The sequence below is a fragment of the Phodopus roborovskii genome, unplaced genomic scaffold (genome assembly GCF_943737965.1).
Source record: "Phodopus roborovskii unplaced genomic scaffold, PHOROB, whole genome shotgun sequence".
NCBI classification, from domain to species: domain Eukaryota; kingdom Metazoa; phylum Chordata; class Mammalia; order Rodentia; family Cricetidae; genus Phodopus; species Phodopus roborovskii.
In genome coordinates this window covers 20,427,902-20,443,593 of record NW_026126563.1, presented here as the reverse complement: position 1 = coordinate 20,443,593, position 15,692 = coordinate 20,427,902, and the positions used below count along the sequence as shown (strand labels likewise).

At 42.2% G+C, this 15,692-nt stretch overlaps 1 protein-coding gene across 1 annotated transcript in view; it reads left to right on the top strand.

Annotated features, from left to right (window-relative positions):
• B4galt6 (beta-1,4-galactosyltransferase 6) overlaps nt 1-15,692 on the top strand; it is a 62,761-nt gene that overhangs the window by 42,376 nt on the left and 4,693 nt on the right. Inside the window, exons 4-6 of the mRNA XM_051202067.1 lie at nt 736-860; nt 5,775-5,891; nt 13,407-13,594. Of these exons, the coding sequence (XP_051058024.1) occupies nt 736-860; nt 5,775-5,891; nt 13,407-13,594 (430 nt within the window). The remainder of the gene's footprint in view (nt 1-735; nt 861-5,774; nt 5,892-13,406; nt 13,595-15,692) is intronic.

Here is a 15,692-nt window from a genome sequence, read left to right as displayed (position 1 = left end):
GACTCTTTATAGTTTTAAGGGCTCGGGAGATGGATGATCTGGAGGGTTTGTGCCTCCCCAGCGTGAGGACCTGAGTTCACATCACCAGAACTCACGCAAAAAGCCAGATGTGTTGGTGCATGCATATAATCCCTGTGATGGAGAGATGAGAGACAAAGACAGTGGATTCTGTAAGCTTGTAGCTCACCTAGCCTATTTGGCAAAGTTTCAGGCCAGAAAGGCCCTGTCTCAAACACAAGGCTGAGACCAGAGGAAGTCATCCTCTGAACTCTACATACACACCATTCACACGTAGAAACATTCATGCACACACACACACACACACACACACACACACACACACACACACACCACGCACACTTGAGTAGCTGTTAAATTATAAGAGTGTGGTATGTTAGAGCGAAGTTTAACATTTTCCAAATATATTAAATATATATATATACACATATTACACATATATGCGTACATATGTATGCATATATGTGTATATATATATATATATATATATATATATATATATATATATCCTTAAAAGTGTTTTCACTGAAAAGCAAAGGGCTAAAGAACTTCACTTTCTTCAGCCAGTATGTCAAATGTAGTGAGGGTGGCCATACAGGCTTCCATCTGAAAGTGAAGGGATGTGTTACTCAGTAAGTACATGGTGACCACAGGAATGACCCATACTGCCCATCACTCTGTGACTGATGCTGGGCCTTCATGTGTTTTGACTTGCAGGGGGATTCCTCAATGTCAATGTGAGTGAGATCAGTTTTGATGAAGTTCATCAGCTCTTCTCCAAGGACACAGAGATTGGGCCAGGAGGCCACTGGAGGCCCAAAGACTGTAAGCCCAGATGGAAGGTGAGGCAGTTTTCCTCAAAGGCTGCGTGACAGTGACTAAGAATTTGGGGACAAGAATGTGCTTGGTTCAAAACAGAGAGCAAACTGTTTCTTTGGTTTTGATAAAATGAAAGCAAGCGTGTATTTAGCGCACCACCCTTTACAGTTTGCTCATGGTCAGTGCTGTCACTTTGTGCACCTGTGTATGCAGAGTGTGTTCAGCTCACGTGTTCAGGGTTTCAGCATCTCCGGTGAAGAAGGGAGACTGGTTTAACTTGCAGAATGGACCTCTTTTCGGTGCTACCTTGCTCAGAGGAGAGGCCGCTGCCAACAACTGCTGATGCCTGCCAGCATTTCCCACCAGTTTCTGGAACTAAAAACTCATAGGAAGGATGCTAATGTCCTTATTTTCAGTTGGGGTCAACTTGGGCCTGCCAAGCTGTCTCAGTCAGTCACCAGAGGCCTCTCAGAGGTCAGTCTCAAACTTGAAAAGGGAGCATTGAGCTTTTCGCTTGATTTTCAGAAGGCAGAGCACAGGCATTTGACAGGTCAGAATTCTATTTAATATTTTGTTTAAAAAAAAACTGTAAGGGAGTATGCCAGCCTCTTGTGCACTAAAACAAAACAAGCAGAAACAAAACAATAACAAAGAGAACTGGTTGGAAGTTGTACTCAATGCTGTGAAACGGACCCTGAATGAAAATTTGTATAGTGGTGCTATGTTAGAGTCCAGCATGGTACTATGCACCTGAAAGGAAAACAGAAATCATCAAACAGGTGGAATGCCCTCAAGGATTTTCATATGCCTTTAACCTGAAAATAGTCCTTTAAAAAATACCAGTGTTCTAACATAGTTGCATGTTAGAAAAAAATAAACAAAAGAAGGGAGGAGAACGCTGTTCGTTGTCTGATAAAGATCATGTGACATCATTGACCTGGCCTTGAACTCCTTCTGTTCAGGGATGCATGCATTTCTCTCTTCATCCCTCATGGTCAGCAGAAAACTTTGCATGAGTAAATGACACAATTTTGTCGAGTTGGCCTTTTGAGATTAATAAATGCGTTTGTGGCCTTATTAAAAGTGAATAAATAAAAGTTTGTTTTTCTCATGACCTCAAGCAAGTTACAAAGCTGCTTCAGTGGGTTTTAGTATGAGATTTGGAAAATACTCTTTTATAATTGCATGAATTAATTTTCATATTTCTTGCTAGATCCTCTCTGAACAGTTGTGCCAATATGGAACAGTCTACTTTAGAAAATGCCCTTGGAAAGTGGGTTATTTTTATTACTTGAGTGATGAGCGCATATGCTGAACGCTCTGTGAGGAAAAACATTATCATGAAGACTGAGGGATGCCATGGAGACTGATGCTAGCATGTAAACAAGACACATGACGTGTGTCGTACTGCTGGGATGTTAGGGATCAGAAAATGTGTTCGTTCTACTTACCGTGGTTTGCACTGGAGGAGTCTTAAATTTTCTAGCATATTTTACTTTCTGGAACAGCGGGAAACACAGGGGTCATTCTTAATTAGATCTGTAAGTGGGCTACATACTCACATGACTGAATAGGATTGGAGGAATTCCTGGGAGCAAAATAATTTAGGGATTAAAAGAGTTAGCTTCTTTTATATAGATGCTATATGATAACACTTACTTGAGCTTTGTGCCACCTTTGTAAATTTATTAGTCAAGGTTCTCTAGAGCTTAGGGAGAGAGAGAGAGAGAGAGAGAGAGAGAGAGAGAGAGAGAGAGAGAGAGAGAGAGAGAGAGAGAGAGAGAGAGAAGAGGCTGTAGACCAGATAGTTCGGCAATGGCTGTCTACCAATGGAAGGTCCAAGAATTCAGTAGTTTCTCAGTCTACAAGGCTGGTGCCTCAGATGGTCTTCAGTATACACTGGAATCCCAAAGAAGTAGGCTCTAATGCCAGTGAAGGGATGGACTAGCTGGTGGGAGTGAGGACAGGCAAGCTTCCTTCTCCCGTGTCTTTATACAGGCTGCTTGCAGAGTATTGCACCGGATTGAAGGTGGATCTTTCAAAAGGTCCAGATTAGAAGTGGATCTTCCACTTCACATGGATTAATTAAGAAAACAGTCCCTCCTAGGTGTGCTCGGCTGCTTGAGTTTTAGGTAACTCCAGATGTCGGCAAGTTGACAACTCAAAACAACCATCACAGTGAAATATACTCTTTAGTTTTAAGCAGAATTAAAACAGCAGTAGGAAGTTTGAAGCCCTTCAGAGGTGAGCTATACGCGCCATGTTTAATTTCCCTCTGCCTTCATCCCCATGTGTGATTCTCATAATGCCCCATTGTCATGCCATGGGATTCTGAGAGAAGAAAGCAAGCAGTTACTAGACACGGGTAAGAGTCCGCTCCCCACTTGAACCTTAATCTTTTTGTTCCCTTTCTTTATTTAAGTACCAAGTCCATCTGCACTGCACTCTTCCAGTATTAGTCCAGAGCTCTGTGGGCATCCCGGATACTGCAGGGTTGAGAGGAAGATTCTTCACAGGTCAGGCATCTTATGGAGGTGGGCATGTTTCCACAGGGGAATTGGAGAGGAAGAAATCAGGGCTTTTCAGCTGTTTTTCTACGACGTTGGCTTTCTGTGCAGGGTTCCAGGGAGGTCTGATACCTACAGGCTAAGGCCTGATGCTGCTGTCCTAATTAGAGGCTCAAAGTCCCTCATCTCACCCAAGGGCCCTCAGGGTTGGGTCTTAGCCACCTGCTTCAGCCTACACGAGATGTTCAGTTTCACAAGGCAAGTCTTGAAGAAAGTCATTAGACACTATCCTCTTGTAGAGAGAACAGACAAGAATTACCTACCACCTCCCTTCTTTGTCAGTCTGAAATTTGTTCCTGTAGGCACTGGAAATGAGGAAGACAAGGAAGGTAGAACTAAAACACCCCAGGAGAATGAGAGCTCAGTAACTCACATTTGCTTTCATCTAATTCAGGGGCAACATCCAGGTGGGCTCTAAACCAACCTGGTGTAAAGCTGCTCCATGCTGGGGCGTGAGTATGAGATAGGGCAGGACCTAGCTGGGCAAAGACTGCATGGCAGACATTTTCTTGATTGTTCCTTCACCGTGTACTTAAGAGGACATAAGCAAGGGGGGGAAGTACAGAAATAATTCAGTAAGCTCAGTGGTTTGGAAAGGGGACGTAACTGAATGGGGTAATTTTTCTTGAACAAGAGATGGTAAAGAAGCACTTGGAAAGATAGAGTGTAGAAGGCAATGACCGGATGTCTTCCATCTCCTCTGCTGCATCATCCAATAGGGGCGTGTACAAGTCCACACATGGAGTAAAGGCTGGTCACCCCCCAATATTAATGACCACGAGACACTGTACTCTATCGACAGTAAATTACAACTATTAACAATATTGCTTCACAGATAGGAATGCTAAGTGAATTTTAAAGACACACACACACACACACACACACACACACACAAACCTACCTTTAGGCCTGTCACTTAAAATGTAATATCTGATTGTGATCTGGACATGCATTTACTATTAGAATGTCATGTTTAGCTCCTTCTGTTTGCCAGGACACTTTCTTTTATACCATCTGCAGTTTCTTACTAAGATTAAAAACAAAAAACCTCCAAACCCAAACCAGCTCCTGATGTTTCATATGGCCCACTGAAGAACTCACTATATTAAAGGCTATAACTTGGTATTTGCTGATCCTTGTATGTTCAGCTCCTCCACCTGGGCTATCTTTAACACAGTCTCTCACCCATTTGGTGGCCTCCTACGTATCTATAATTTTTCTGAGCTCAGAGATACCTTCTTGGAGCAAATCAAATGGGAGTGGGCTCCACAGGGCATCGGTGGTTCCTATGACTACCAAATGTAACACCATCCACAGCAATGCCAGCCTCAAAGCTTGTCTCTGTCCTAGCTGTCACATCAGTAAAGGAAAGAGAAACATGGCCTTTCTGGTCTAGATGCCCTCACGTTTCCTAAGCTGGACCGTCTCCTTCTAAGTAAACCTTCTACTCAGTTTTGGCCCATTTGCACTTCTGGCAGTATATGTGCTCAATGTCACCGTTGCTTTCCTTCTCTGGAGTTGGGAACCCAGTCCAGGACCCATTCGAGCTAAGCACGTTTCACCTTTGCTAGCTCCATTGTTGATTTGTTATTGGTGGTGTCAATGCCTGAGGTTATATCCTGATTTTAGAAGTAAAATGAGTTCCAGAACTTAGCATTCTCAATTGTTTGTAGTGTTTTATTATTACTATTGTTGTTGTTATTGTTATTATTATTATTAATTTGGGTCAATGTATTTGGTCTAGGTAAAAATTTCAACGAACTGCAGGCATATGGCTCTTTCAAAATCCATAATATAGAGTGGTGTTGATATGTTTTTGTAATCTTTTCATTTGTTAAAGTGTTTGAAAATTTGGTGAGTTTTGGAATTCATCAGGTATAGAAAATTTGCTTGTTGATTTCAAGTTTTGTTAGCAAGTTAACAGCTACAATAAAGCCAATTTAACTCAGAAATTAAGGAAAGTAAATCAGAAGACACTTTAGCTTTGTCAAGGCCAGAAACTGGCCTATAAGGTTTTGCTTTTCCAGCAAAGTTTGAATCCTAGAAGTTTGAGTGAGTGAGTGAGTGTGTATGTGTGTGTGTGTGTGTGTGTGTGTGTGTGTGTGTGTGTGTGTGTGTGTGTGAAGCAGGGTGAGTGATGCTTAAGAATTGTTCAGAGCACACCTGTCTCTCCTACCTTCGCACGACCTCGAAGGGTGTGAAGCCAGGGCTGTGCCTGTGTGAATACATGGTGTAAGTCTGATGAGAGCATTCTCAGGGCTATGCCTTGAAGGCACTAGGAGTTTCTAGGGCTCAGCTGTTGTGTGCACTTGCACGGCTTGCTGCAACACCACCTTACTCATGCTGCGGGGGTTCTGTTCTGTTTTGAAGGTGGCGGTTCTTATCCCCTTCCGCAACCGCCATGAACATCTTCCCATTTTTTTCCTGCACCTGATTCCGATGCTCCAGAAACAGCGGCTGGAATTTGCCTTTTATGTCATCGAACAGGTGAGGAAAGTTTTCAAAAAGCCACTAAATATTCTAAAACTTCAACTTCAGATGGGATTTGATTAAGAATACTCAGCCAAGGTCCATCGGTGACTCATCCTTGGATTTACAATTGCATAAAATCATACTTGGGATTGACCCTGCAATTTTTTCTTGTAATAATTGCAGTTTGGTCAAATAAATAGAGCAGAGGGTATGGTTGACTTTGAAATGATGGCTTTGATATACGTTATGGCTTTATACTACCTACTGGGTTGTGAGCCTGGTTTATAAGTAACTGGATGATGCTCATTCTGCAGGGTTAACTGCTGGACTTGTAACATCATTCTACTTCTGCTTTTCTTGTATTTATGAGTGTGCTTTGTTCTTACAAACATCTACTAAAGGCAGTTTACTTGGGAACACTACTTCTTTTGTAATCCAGGATACTCGGGATACAACTGTCTGGAACTTACAGCAGTGCATGCTGGGGTGTCATCAATGCCTTTCCTATTCTGAATTATGAGTGACCTCAGACACATCCACTGTGTTCTGTTTAGAAGGTGCTTTCTGCTTTTGACCTATGAACTTAGATACATGAAGTGAAGGATAAAGGGTTCACGTTGTGTCAGCGTGGAACCCTGACAAAGCTTGATGGGGGACTGCTCTGTCTACTACTGCAGGCTAGCCTTGAAAGCTAATGTTGCCTTGACCTTACTAGATAATTAGGGGAGCCTGAGGACAGCCAGGTAGGAACCCTTAAAGAGAGAAATTGTGTGTAATGAACATTTTCTATTCTGTTTTTATAGTTTCCCATGTTCACAATTACCTTTCCTGGTAGTGGAGCCTTGACTGTTTCTGTTGTAGACACACACACACACACACACACACACAGCTCCTCAGCTGCACTTAGGCTGATGTGAGCATAGAACACTATCCTGTTCCACAGCAGAGAGACTGGCTCAGTAAGGAAATGCCCATCCAATGACTGACAGGTCAAAGAAATTACATAGACAAGCAAATCTGTGATGCCCAGGATCCCTTCCAGATGGGAGTCTAGACTTCTTTCCCAACAAGAGGTAAACGGGAAGAGAGTAGAGTTAATAAATATTGGCAAAGAAAAAACCAAAACAAACAAAAACTCCATTCCATTTGCCTTGAATGGACACTAGGCAAGCTGACATAGTCTCCATAGAATTGAAGTGGCTTCGCTTTGCTGCTGCAGTCTGTGCCTTTGTTTAAAGACTATAAGTGTAGTTATTTCATTTCTATTCATTTGTAAAGCTCTGTCTCAGGAACCTAAAATAGTGTGCTAACCCTTGAAGAGAGAGGTCTCTACTGACTTAGGCCTCTCTGTAACCTCAGCGGTAGGCAGTGTATTCTGTACTAATGTATACCGAACATTTCATCCCTGTTGCTGTAATAAAATACCCCGATAAAAGGCAACTCAGGGGGAAGGACTTATTTTAGCTGACAACTCCATGTTATAGTCCATCATGGCAGGGACTTAAAATAGCCATCACTCCCACAGCCAGGAGCTAAGAATAGGTGATTATGTGCTCACCTGCTTGCTGGCTTTAGCTCAGCCTCCTTTCTCCATGCCCACAGTTCCAGACAGGCAGGAAACAGTGCCACCTGCAGTGGGCTGGCTCTGCCCTCACCATTATGTTGGGTTGGGCCAACCCAACATAGGCAGTCTCTCATTGAGGCTCTGTTCTGGGGTGATTCTAGGTTGTGTCAAGTTGACAATTAAAGCTTGCCATGATGCTGGCCTTTCCAATCACATTGCATTCTTTCCCACACTTGTCATGGTTAATGAGTCTGTAGAGTCTAGTTGCATCTTTCATGTTTCTTACCCGTTTAGGGTGGTCATCATTTTATGCCTTTGCTGTTCATATAGATTAGGAAGTCTCATCTTTTTCTGTTATTTTAATTGAGGTGTCCTTTTGTTGGTTTGCAGAATTCTTTGTGTCCTAGTTGTAGGTCTTTTGTGCATCAGGTTTGGCAAGTATTTATCTTCAGACTGTGGTCTGCCCTTTAATTTCTTGATAGTGTTTGTTGTTTCCCCTTCAGTGCTGGGATTAAACTCAGAGCCCTGCACCTGCTATGTAAGTACTCTACCATTGAGATACATACTCAGCCATGAACAGGGTTTTATTCAAAAGTAAAGGTGTCAGTTTTAATAAAGTCCAATTATTTGATTTTTTTTTCATAGTTTCTGCTTCTTATTTTGCAGTTGAGAACGGTTCTTGGGTACTTTTAGAATGTTTTCTTCCAGAATATTCCTGGTGGTTTTAGCTCTCCTATTTGGGTTAATCCCTCTGAGTTAATCTTTGTATGTGGAGTGAGGTAAGGATGAAGGGTTGGGTGTTTCTCGTTTGGCCTATGAGTTTTCAGTCATTTCATCATCATTTATGAAACAGCTAATCTTTTCCTCGTTAGCCTCTTTGTTGGAAGTGAGTTCATCCTTGTGGGTTAATAACAGACCTTCGTCTCTCACTTCATCTTCAGAGAGGAGGCAAAGCCATGCACACCTCTCGGTCTTCTGGCTTCCTGGGGTGCCTTCGGTTGTCCTGTACTATCAAATGTGTGTTCCTGGTTTATATCGGTCAAGGCTGAGGTTCAGACCTAACAGGCTTGAAAATTAAAATGCAGATCTCAGCTGCTCTGGTAGATGTCTTTATCATATACACAAAGTCATTCAACAGCACAGGACTCCAGAGAGCATTCACCTCCTGCACACTAAGGGTGGCTGAGGTTTCAAAAAGGAAAGCTAGCAGCTTCTGTCAGCAATGTAGATCCACAGCAACAACTATCGGGAAAGCAGCTTAACATTCTGACTAGTTATCATTTTGTAAAAGGTCAACTTTTATAGTATAAGTTGCCATCTTGAAAAGTACACATGTTTTGGTCAGGTGTCACCTCACACACCTTTAATTTCAGCGCTTGAGAGGCAGAGGCAGTTGGATCTTTGTGAAAAGGCCAGCCCAGTCTACACAGGGAGCACCAACCAGGCCAGGCAGAGCTACACAGTGAGATCTTGTCTCAATGAGGAGAATACAAAAGCTAGAGACGTGCCAACATATGCACCAGGAATAAAACATAAAGAAGGGTCACATTCGCCATGTAATAAAAGCCAAGAAGTGTTTTGTTTTTGTTTTGTTTTTTAAATTCAGAATAAGCCATAAAAGAAAAACTTTTAATTGGATATTCTTCAATCCTTAGTAAAAAAAAAAAATAGTCTTCAGTAAAAAATCTGAATAATAGCCACAAAAATTAGCAGCCTTTAGTAATACAAATTAGGCCACACTTTGTCCATTATTAATTTTGTTGTATTCTACTGAGAATGGGGGAGAAATTGCAAAAGGACTTCTTATAGAAACCTGCAAGCACATTTAAGGTAACAGAACAGAAAGACCAGAACTCACTTTGCACAAAGGGATAATGAGGAAGAGATTAGATAGCTATTGTATAAATGGAGATGAAATATTGCATTCACAGTCAAGAGCAGAGACAGATGAATACACTCATATCTGCTTCTCCTTTCTTCTTCTCTGTTCTCATATAGTTCAGGACCCAGAGCTAGGGAATGATACGCCTGCAGTGGGCTTGGTCTTACCATGCTAATCAGTGCATGCCCACAGGTCAGCCTGATCTGTAGACAATCCCTCATTGAGACTCTCCATCACACTAACCAAAGCCCCTTACTGTTCTGGATGGGAGAGATAGTAAATTAAGTTATGTGATATGCAGACAACTTAAGAAACCTCAATGGGTTCTCTCGCAGGTGAGATAGGAAGGAAAGAAGGAGGCCAGTTAGAAAGTTTCTGCAGTCATCGAAAAGGATATGATGACATCTTGGGCTCTGGTGGCACAGGACATTGCAAACAGTGGTTGGGTTGGGTTTTATTAGCGTAGAATTATTTACTGATACAGTGATATGTGGCATGAACACTATGGAAATCTCCTTAGCTTTGTAGTATTTTATCCACACATGAGTAGGCAGCCACAGAGCTCCAGGTTTTAAAGAAAATGTTCACAAAGGAGACACAGTCAAGCAAAGTAACGAGAGAACAAAGAAACCCCAAAGACAGAATCAACAAAGGCTCAGAATTTGGACCCACGGAGCTAAGGGAAAAGGAAAGGCCATTTCTGAAATGGGAATGTTTGCCATAAAGGAAGAGCAATCGGAGTAGAGTGTCAGTGGGATGGAAATGTGGTAGGGAAAGCTTTTGAAAGAATAGTTTGGAAGACAAAATAACCCCTATAGCAGGACCAAAATATAAGAGAGGGGAGTCTAAGAGAACCACTTTTATGTGAGGATAACCACCCTCCAAGAGGCCCGTGGGATACAAGGTGAGTTGCCTGGGGAAACCACTACCACAGAAGAGTCAGTCCTGATTTGAGAGTCGGCCACTGACACATAACTGCTTCAGCCTGACCATCTTGGAAGGCCAGCTGCTACGTCTTGAGGTTGTCCTGGATGGCCTATGGAGAAGGAATGACTTCCTGGCATCATCTTGCCTATCACATGAATGAGCCACTTTGAGAGTCGATCTTTCACCTGCCCTGACCAGGCCTCCAGCCATAGCCTCAGATGAGAGGAAACAGAGGCGAGGCTCGCTGCTCTGCTGAGAGTTCCATTTCTATAGATGCCGTGTTCAGCGTCGTAAGTGAGCACTGCCTTTTTATTTCTGTTCATTTTTCGTAGGGAACAGTGCTAGGGATCCAGCACTGTCAGCGAGTTACAGCCCCCCACATATGACTTTTCTTAAGTCACCAAGTTTTGCTGTGATTTTTAATATATTAATGTATAACTAACATACCACTCATCAGAATTCTGGAAGAACCACAGCAGCAAAAATATTTTTAGGAAGGAAATGGCTAAAGAAAAAAGATAGACAAATTTCCAAAGCTGGGCATGGTGGTGCACAGCTCTAATCCCAGCACTTGGGAGGCAGTGGCAGAGAGATCTTGGTGACTTCCAGGCCAGCCTGGTCTACATAGAGAGTTCCAGACTAGCCTGGGCTACATGGAGAAGCCCACTTCAGAGAAGAGACAGAGACAGTCAGAAAGATAGACACACACACAGATTTCCTGAAGCAAAAAGCACGTCTTTAGGTGAGAGCCCCCCCACAATGCACATGTGAATAAACATACATCCATTGTAAAGCATAGTATTTTCCAATTTTAGAATACAAATGCAAAAGAAAAGGTATTAAAAAGACTACAGGGAAAATGACAGGTAGGAATCAGGAATGCATGAACAATCCTGCCATTGCAGGTGTCTACAAGAAGACTTACAACTTACAGATTCTAGAAAAAGAAAGGTACTTTGCCCCGGAACTTTCAACCCAGAATATCAATTCAAGGGTGTGGCATTTTAGTCATTTGTTGATGAAATACACACGCACGCACGCACGCACGCACGCAAGCCTGAAAAACATAATTCGGCAAATTAAGTAAGCCACATGAAAGCCATGGTGGATCATGACTGGCATGAGGACAACGGGAACTGAGCTGAGGAAATAGGGAACCAGAACAGGTTTTGAAATTCCTGTAATTACATCAGTTACTAAAGGTGCGGGTCATATCAACTGACCTTTCTAGTTACACAGGAAACTAATTAATGTTCTCCACAGAGGAAAAATATCAACTCACTCAGCACTGAAGAAATATTTTTACACAGTGCTAGTAACTTACACTTCATTAATTCAACCCAAAATCAAGGCAGCCATATTGGGAGGTGGGAGGGAAGGGCAACGGTGTGGTTTAACTCCTCTGCCTCCAGAGGAAGAAGTCTAGAAAATGTGTGCTGTTAACAAAGCAAGAGATGGCATCCAAGTGTGGACATGGACGCCAAACTAAGCATGCAGAAGAGTTGAAGAAGCACACTATTGGTTGATGAAGATGGGTTAGAAATGGAAATTCTTCTGCCTAAACCTCTAAGTATCAGGTCCACATTTAATAGAAGCAGATTTTAAAACCTTGAAAAAAGATAGCATATCAAAGCCGATACTGATGAACCAATAATAACATTATAATTTACCTTCCCTGCCTTATAAAAGCTGTGTGCCTTCTATGGCCTCGGGTCCATGAGGACCCGTGCCCATGCTGATTGATGTCTCTCCCGAGGCTGCATTCTGATGCTGGCTGCCCTGTGTGGCTTCTTCACTCCTGCCAGATCCCTTTTCTTAGGTGTTGGGAAAAGATTTTGTGAAATGTGCTAAGGCATTTGTGAATGTTCTTAATCTTTAGATGCCGAACCAAGCTGTGTTGCTTGCAGCAGACTTCTGTCATTATCCTGAATAAAGGAAAGCGTTGCAATACAGGAACTTGGATTTTATGTAACACGTTCCTCTATTGTGTCCATTAAAATGTTCTTGTCTTACCATAAGCAGAGATACAGGGTAAAAAAGGAAACTGTTACCAGTGCGCCCTCATGTAGGATGGCTACAATAGGAAGGAAGGGGGGGGGGGGAGGGAGTGTATGCTGTCTAAAATGCTCTCATGTATTGTAAACATCAAGACTTCAAAGTCCTTCAGAGTGCATCTGTCCTGCCAAGAGGACGCCTGTCTTGTTAATGTAGAGAAGGTCTGCGTGGGAGTTGCCCTCAGTTTCCTGCCTTAATCTTCTCCCCATCTCCCACATTAGGGAGCAAATCCAGGATCCCAATCATACCAGGCAAGCATTCTTATCACCGAGTCATACCCTCTCCCTCCTGTATTAATAAAAATTACTTATTTTTATTGCTTTAAGTGGGTACGTGCTATTGAATACAGGTCCTGAGAAGGTGAGAGATACCAGACTCCATGAAGCTGGAGTCACAGATGGGTGCTGGGTACACACTTGGTTCCTCTGTTAGAGCAGACAGGGCTCTTGGCTGCTGAGACATCTCCCTGCGCCACTACTGACTTCATGTTTAGTATCACCAAAAGCAGCAGTAAAAAGTACAGCACATTCTTTCTTTTCATTGTTTTATGCGTAATGTGGTTTTTTTTTTTTTACTATTTTATCTTTATTTTTTGGTCATATACAGTCTGTGATCTGGCATGTTTGGAGTAAAGCAGTTATATATATATATATATATATATGTATGTATGTATGTATGTATGTATGTATGTATGTATATATATATATGATAATATGTATATATAAAACTATCTGCCAATAGAAGATAGTAACAGCCTTCTTCATCATCAAAATATGTCATAAGAAACTTTAAACAGTATGCAGTCATGTGCCCTGTGATGACATCATCAGTCAGCAGCAACATGCATGTACAATGGTGGTCCCCATAATTTGTGTAAATGACTCTAATGTCTGTGCTGTTGGTCACTCAAAGGCACCTCAGAACAAACCCTCCATTGGTAAGTGGTGCCTGACTGTATTTGGAAAGCCTGACAAGCTTCTGACTTGTTTATTTCATTACCAAGATAAAATTATTATTTGACCATGATACAATAAATTAATAAGTGATGGCAAATATCCCATGACCAAGTCTGAGTGCGTTTCTGGTTTTCTCTGCTGTGGAGACTGGCACACAACCATTCAATCGTGCGATGCTCTTTAACGTGGGTTTCAAAGAGGCCATGAAAGACAGCGCCTGGGACTGTGTGATCTTCCATGATGTGGACCATCTGCCTGAGAATGACCGGAACTATTACGGATGTGGAGAGATGCCGCGTCACTTTGCAGCAAAGCTGGACAAGTACATGTACATGTGAGTAGAGTGTGGGCTCTGGATGCTGTATAGTGTGCCTGTGGCAGCATGTTGGGCCTCCACTTGAGACTGCTCGGGAGCCTGGTGCGTGTTATCCCTGACTCCAGCATGTTCTAGGGGGCCAGGACAAGACTGGTTTGTCCAATTGTGATCACACAGAGTAGTGGGGGGGGGGGGAGAACCTGGCTCCTGTAGTGCACACATTGATTTTAAAGTGGGTTCTCACCCTTCGGGGCTTTCTTATGTTCCTCTCAAATTGCTTTCCTCTGCCTTGGACAATAGAGCCCATTTGTGGGGCTGCTCTCTTGGATCATAGACCCTAATCCTGAAGTATGCAAGCTATGTGACCTATGCTGCCCCCCCCTTCCACCCATGCCCTGCCCGGCCCCCTTAGGGATGGTTCAGGGTCCAGATCTGCCCTTCTGAAGACCATGTGTTCTGTGATTATAAGAAGCAAACACAGTGCTCTGTGTGTGTGTGTGTGTGTGTGTGTGTGTGTGTGTGTGTGTGTAGGCAGGTATATATGCATACGTGTGTCCGTGTCTGAAGTCAGAGCTTGCTGTTGTGTTTCTTTATCAATCTCTTTATATCTGATTTTGAACCTGGAGTCTGCCAAGTGCTTTGACTGGATGGCCAATAGGCCTCACGGACATTCCTCTTGCCAGAGCTGAGACTACTGGCCCATTCCTCTGTGCCCAGCTTTTTATGTAGGTGCTGGGGATTCAAACTCAGTTCCTCAAGCTTGCATGGCAAGCACTTTTCATAGTGAATCATCTCCCCAGCCCCCTTTAAATATCTTTATTATGTAAATAATTGTTAATCTGAGTATGAAATCTGCAGCAGCCAAGTTGAAGTTAATGATCCAGTATTGACAGAAGGCTTAGGGAAAACACAAGCAGATGACTCAGATGCGGACCTCTCAATTAGGCCTTACCATGGATAATGCTCCCTCGTCGTAACCAAATACCCACTGTTTTAAAGTGCAATCTGATTGGCAAATATCCATTGCATGCACACAGTGACATGAAGACGGTCCTGTACATTGGGGACTCTGTTCCCCTTCCTTCCCCCTCCCCCTCCTGATTTTCTCTTTCCTTCCCCCTGAGAGTCATGCTCCTACATAGATATACTTTTACATACATCATCTCCGTAAGGGCTAGGGTTCTACAGATGAGAGAAATTGTGTAACATTTGTCTTGCTGAGTTTGACTTGCTTTGCTTAATATAATGGTGTTTGGTGCATCTCTTTTCCTCTAAACCAGTGGGCATTGCATATCATATCTTTCATATCAGATATTTACGTTATGATTCGTAACAGTAGCAAAATCACAGTTATGAAGTAGCAGCGAAAATAATTGTATGGTTGGGGGTCACCACAATATGAGGAACTGTATTAAAGGGTCTCAGCTCTATTAAGATTTTTTTTTTAAATATTGATGTTCTTTAGTGCATTTAGGATACTTTCATTTTACTTAGACTTATTTCTGTTACATATAGAATACAACTCCCAAAAGTTGTCCTCTGATAATGCCCTCTCTAAAGGCACACACACACACAAATAAGTAAATGTTATAGACATTTAAAATGTTTCAGGGTTTGACCAGCTCCTTGGAATTTGAATTAGAGAAAGTAGGGAAAATAAAACAAATTGAAAATAAGCCCCCCCCTCCACTTAAATACTAGCCCATTAGAAATAAACATATTTAGGGCTGGTGAGATGTCTCAGCAGGTAAAAGTACTTGTAGCAAGCCTGAGGACCTGAGTTTGATCTCCACATGGTAGAGGAGAAAACTGACTCCTACAAGTTGTTCTCATACAAGGACTCCTACAAAATAAGCCGGACCCTCTACAGGTGCAGCATGGCAACTCCCCATAATAAATATGCAGGAAATATTTTAATGTATATATCAAATATCTATGAGTATTTTGTGTTTAACCCAAATAGGTAAAGTAATTTTAGAAATAGTTCATTAGTTAATTAAACATGTATTTCTTCCCCATTTAAATTTACCTTTTCTATGTAACAAATAATATGTTAATAAATAAAGACAGTTAATATTTTTAAATGCTTTTAATTTGGCAAGATCCGGCATAGTTA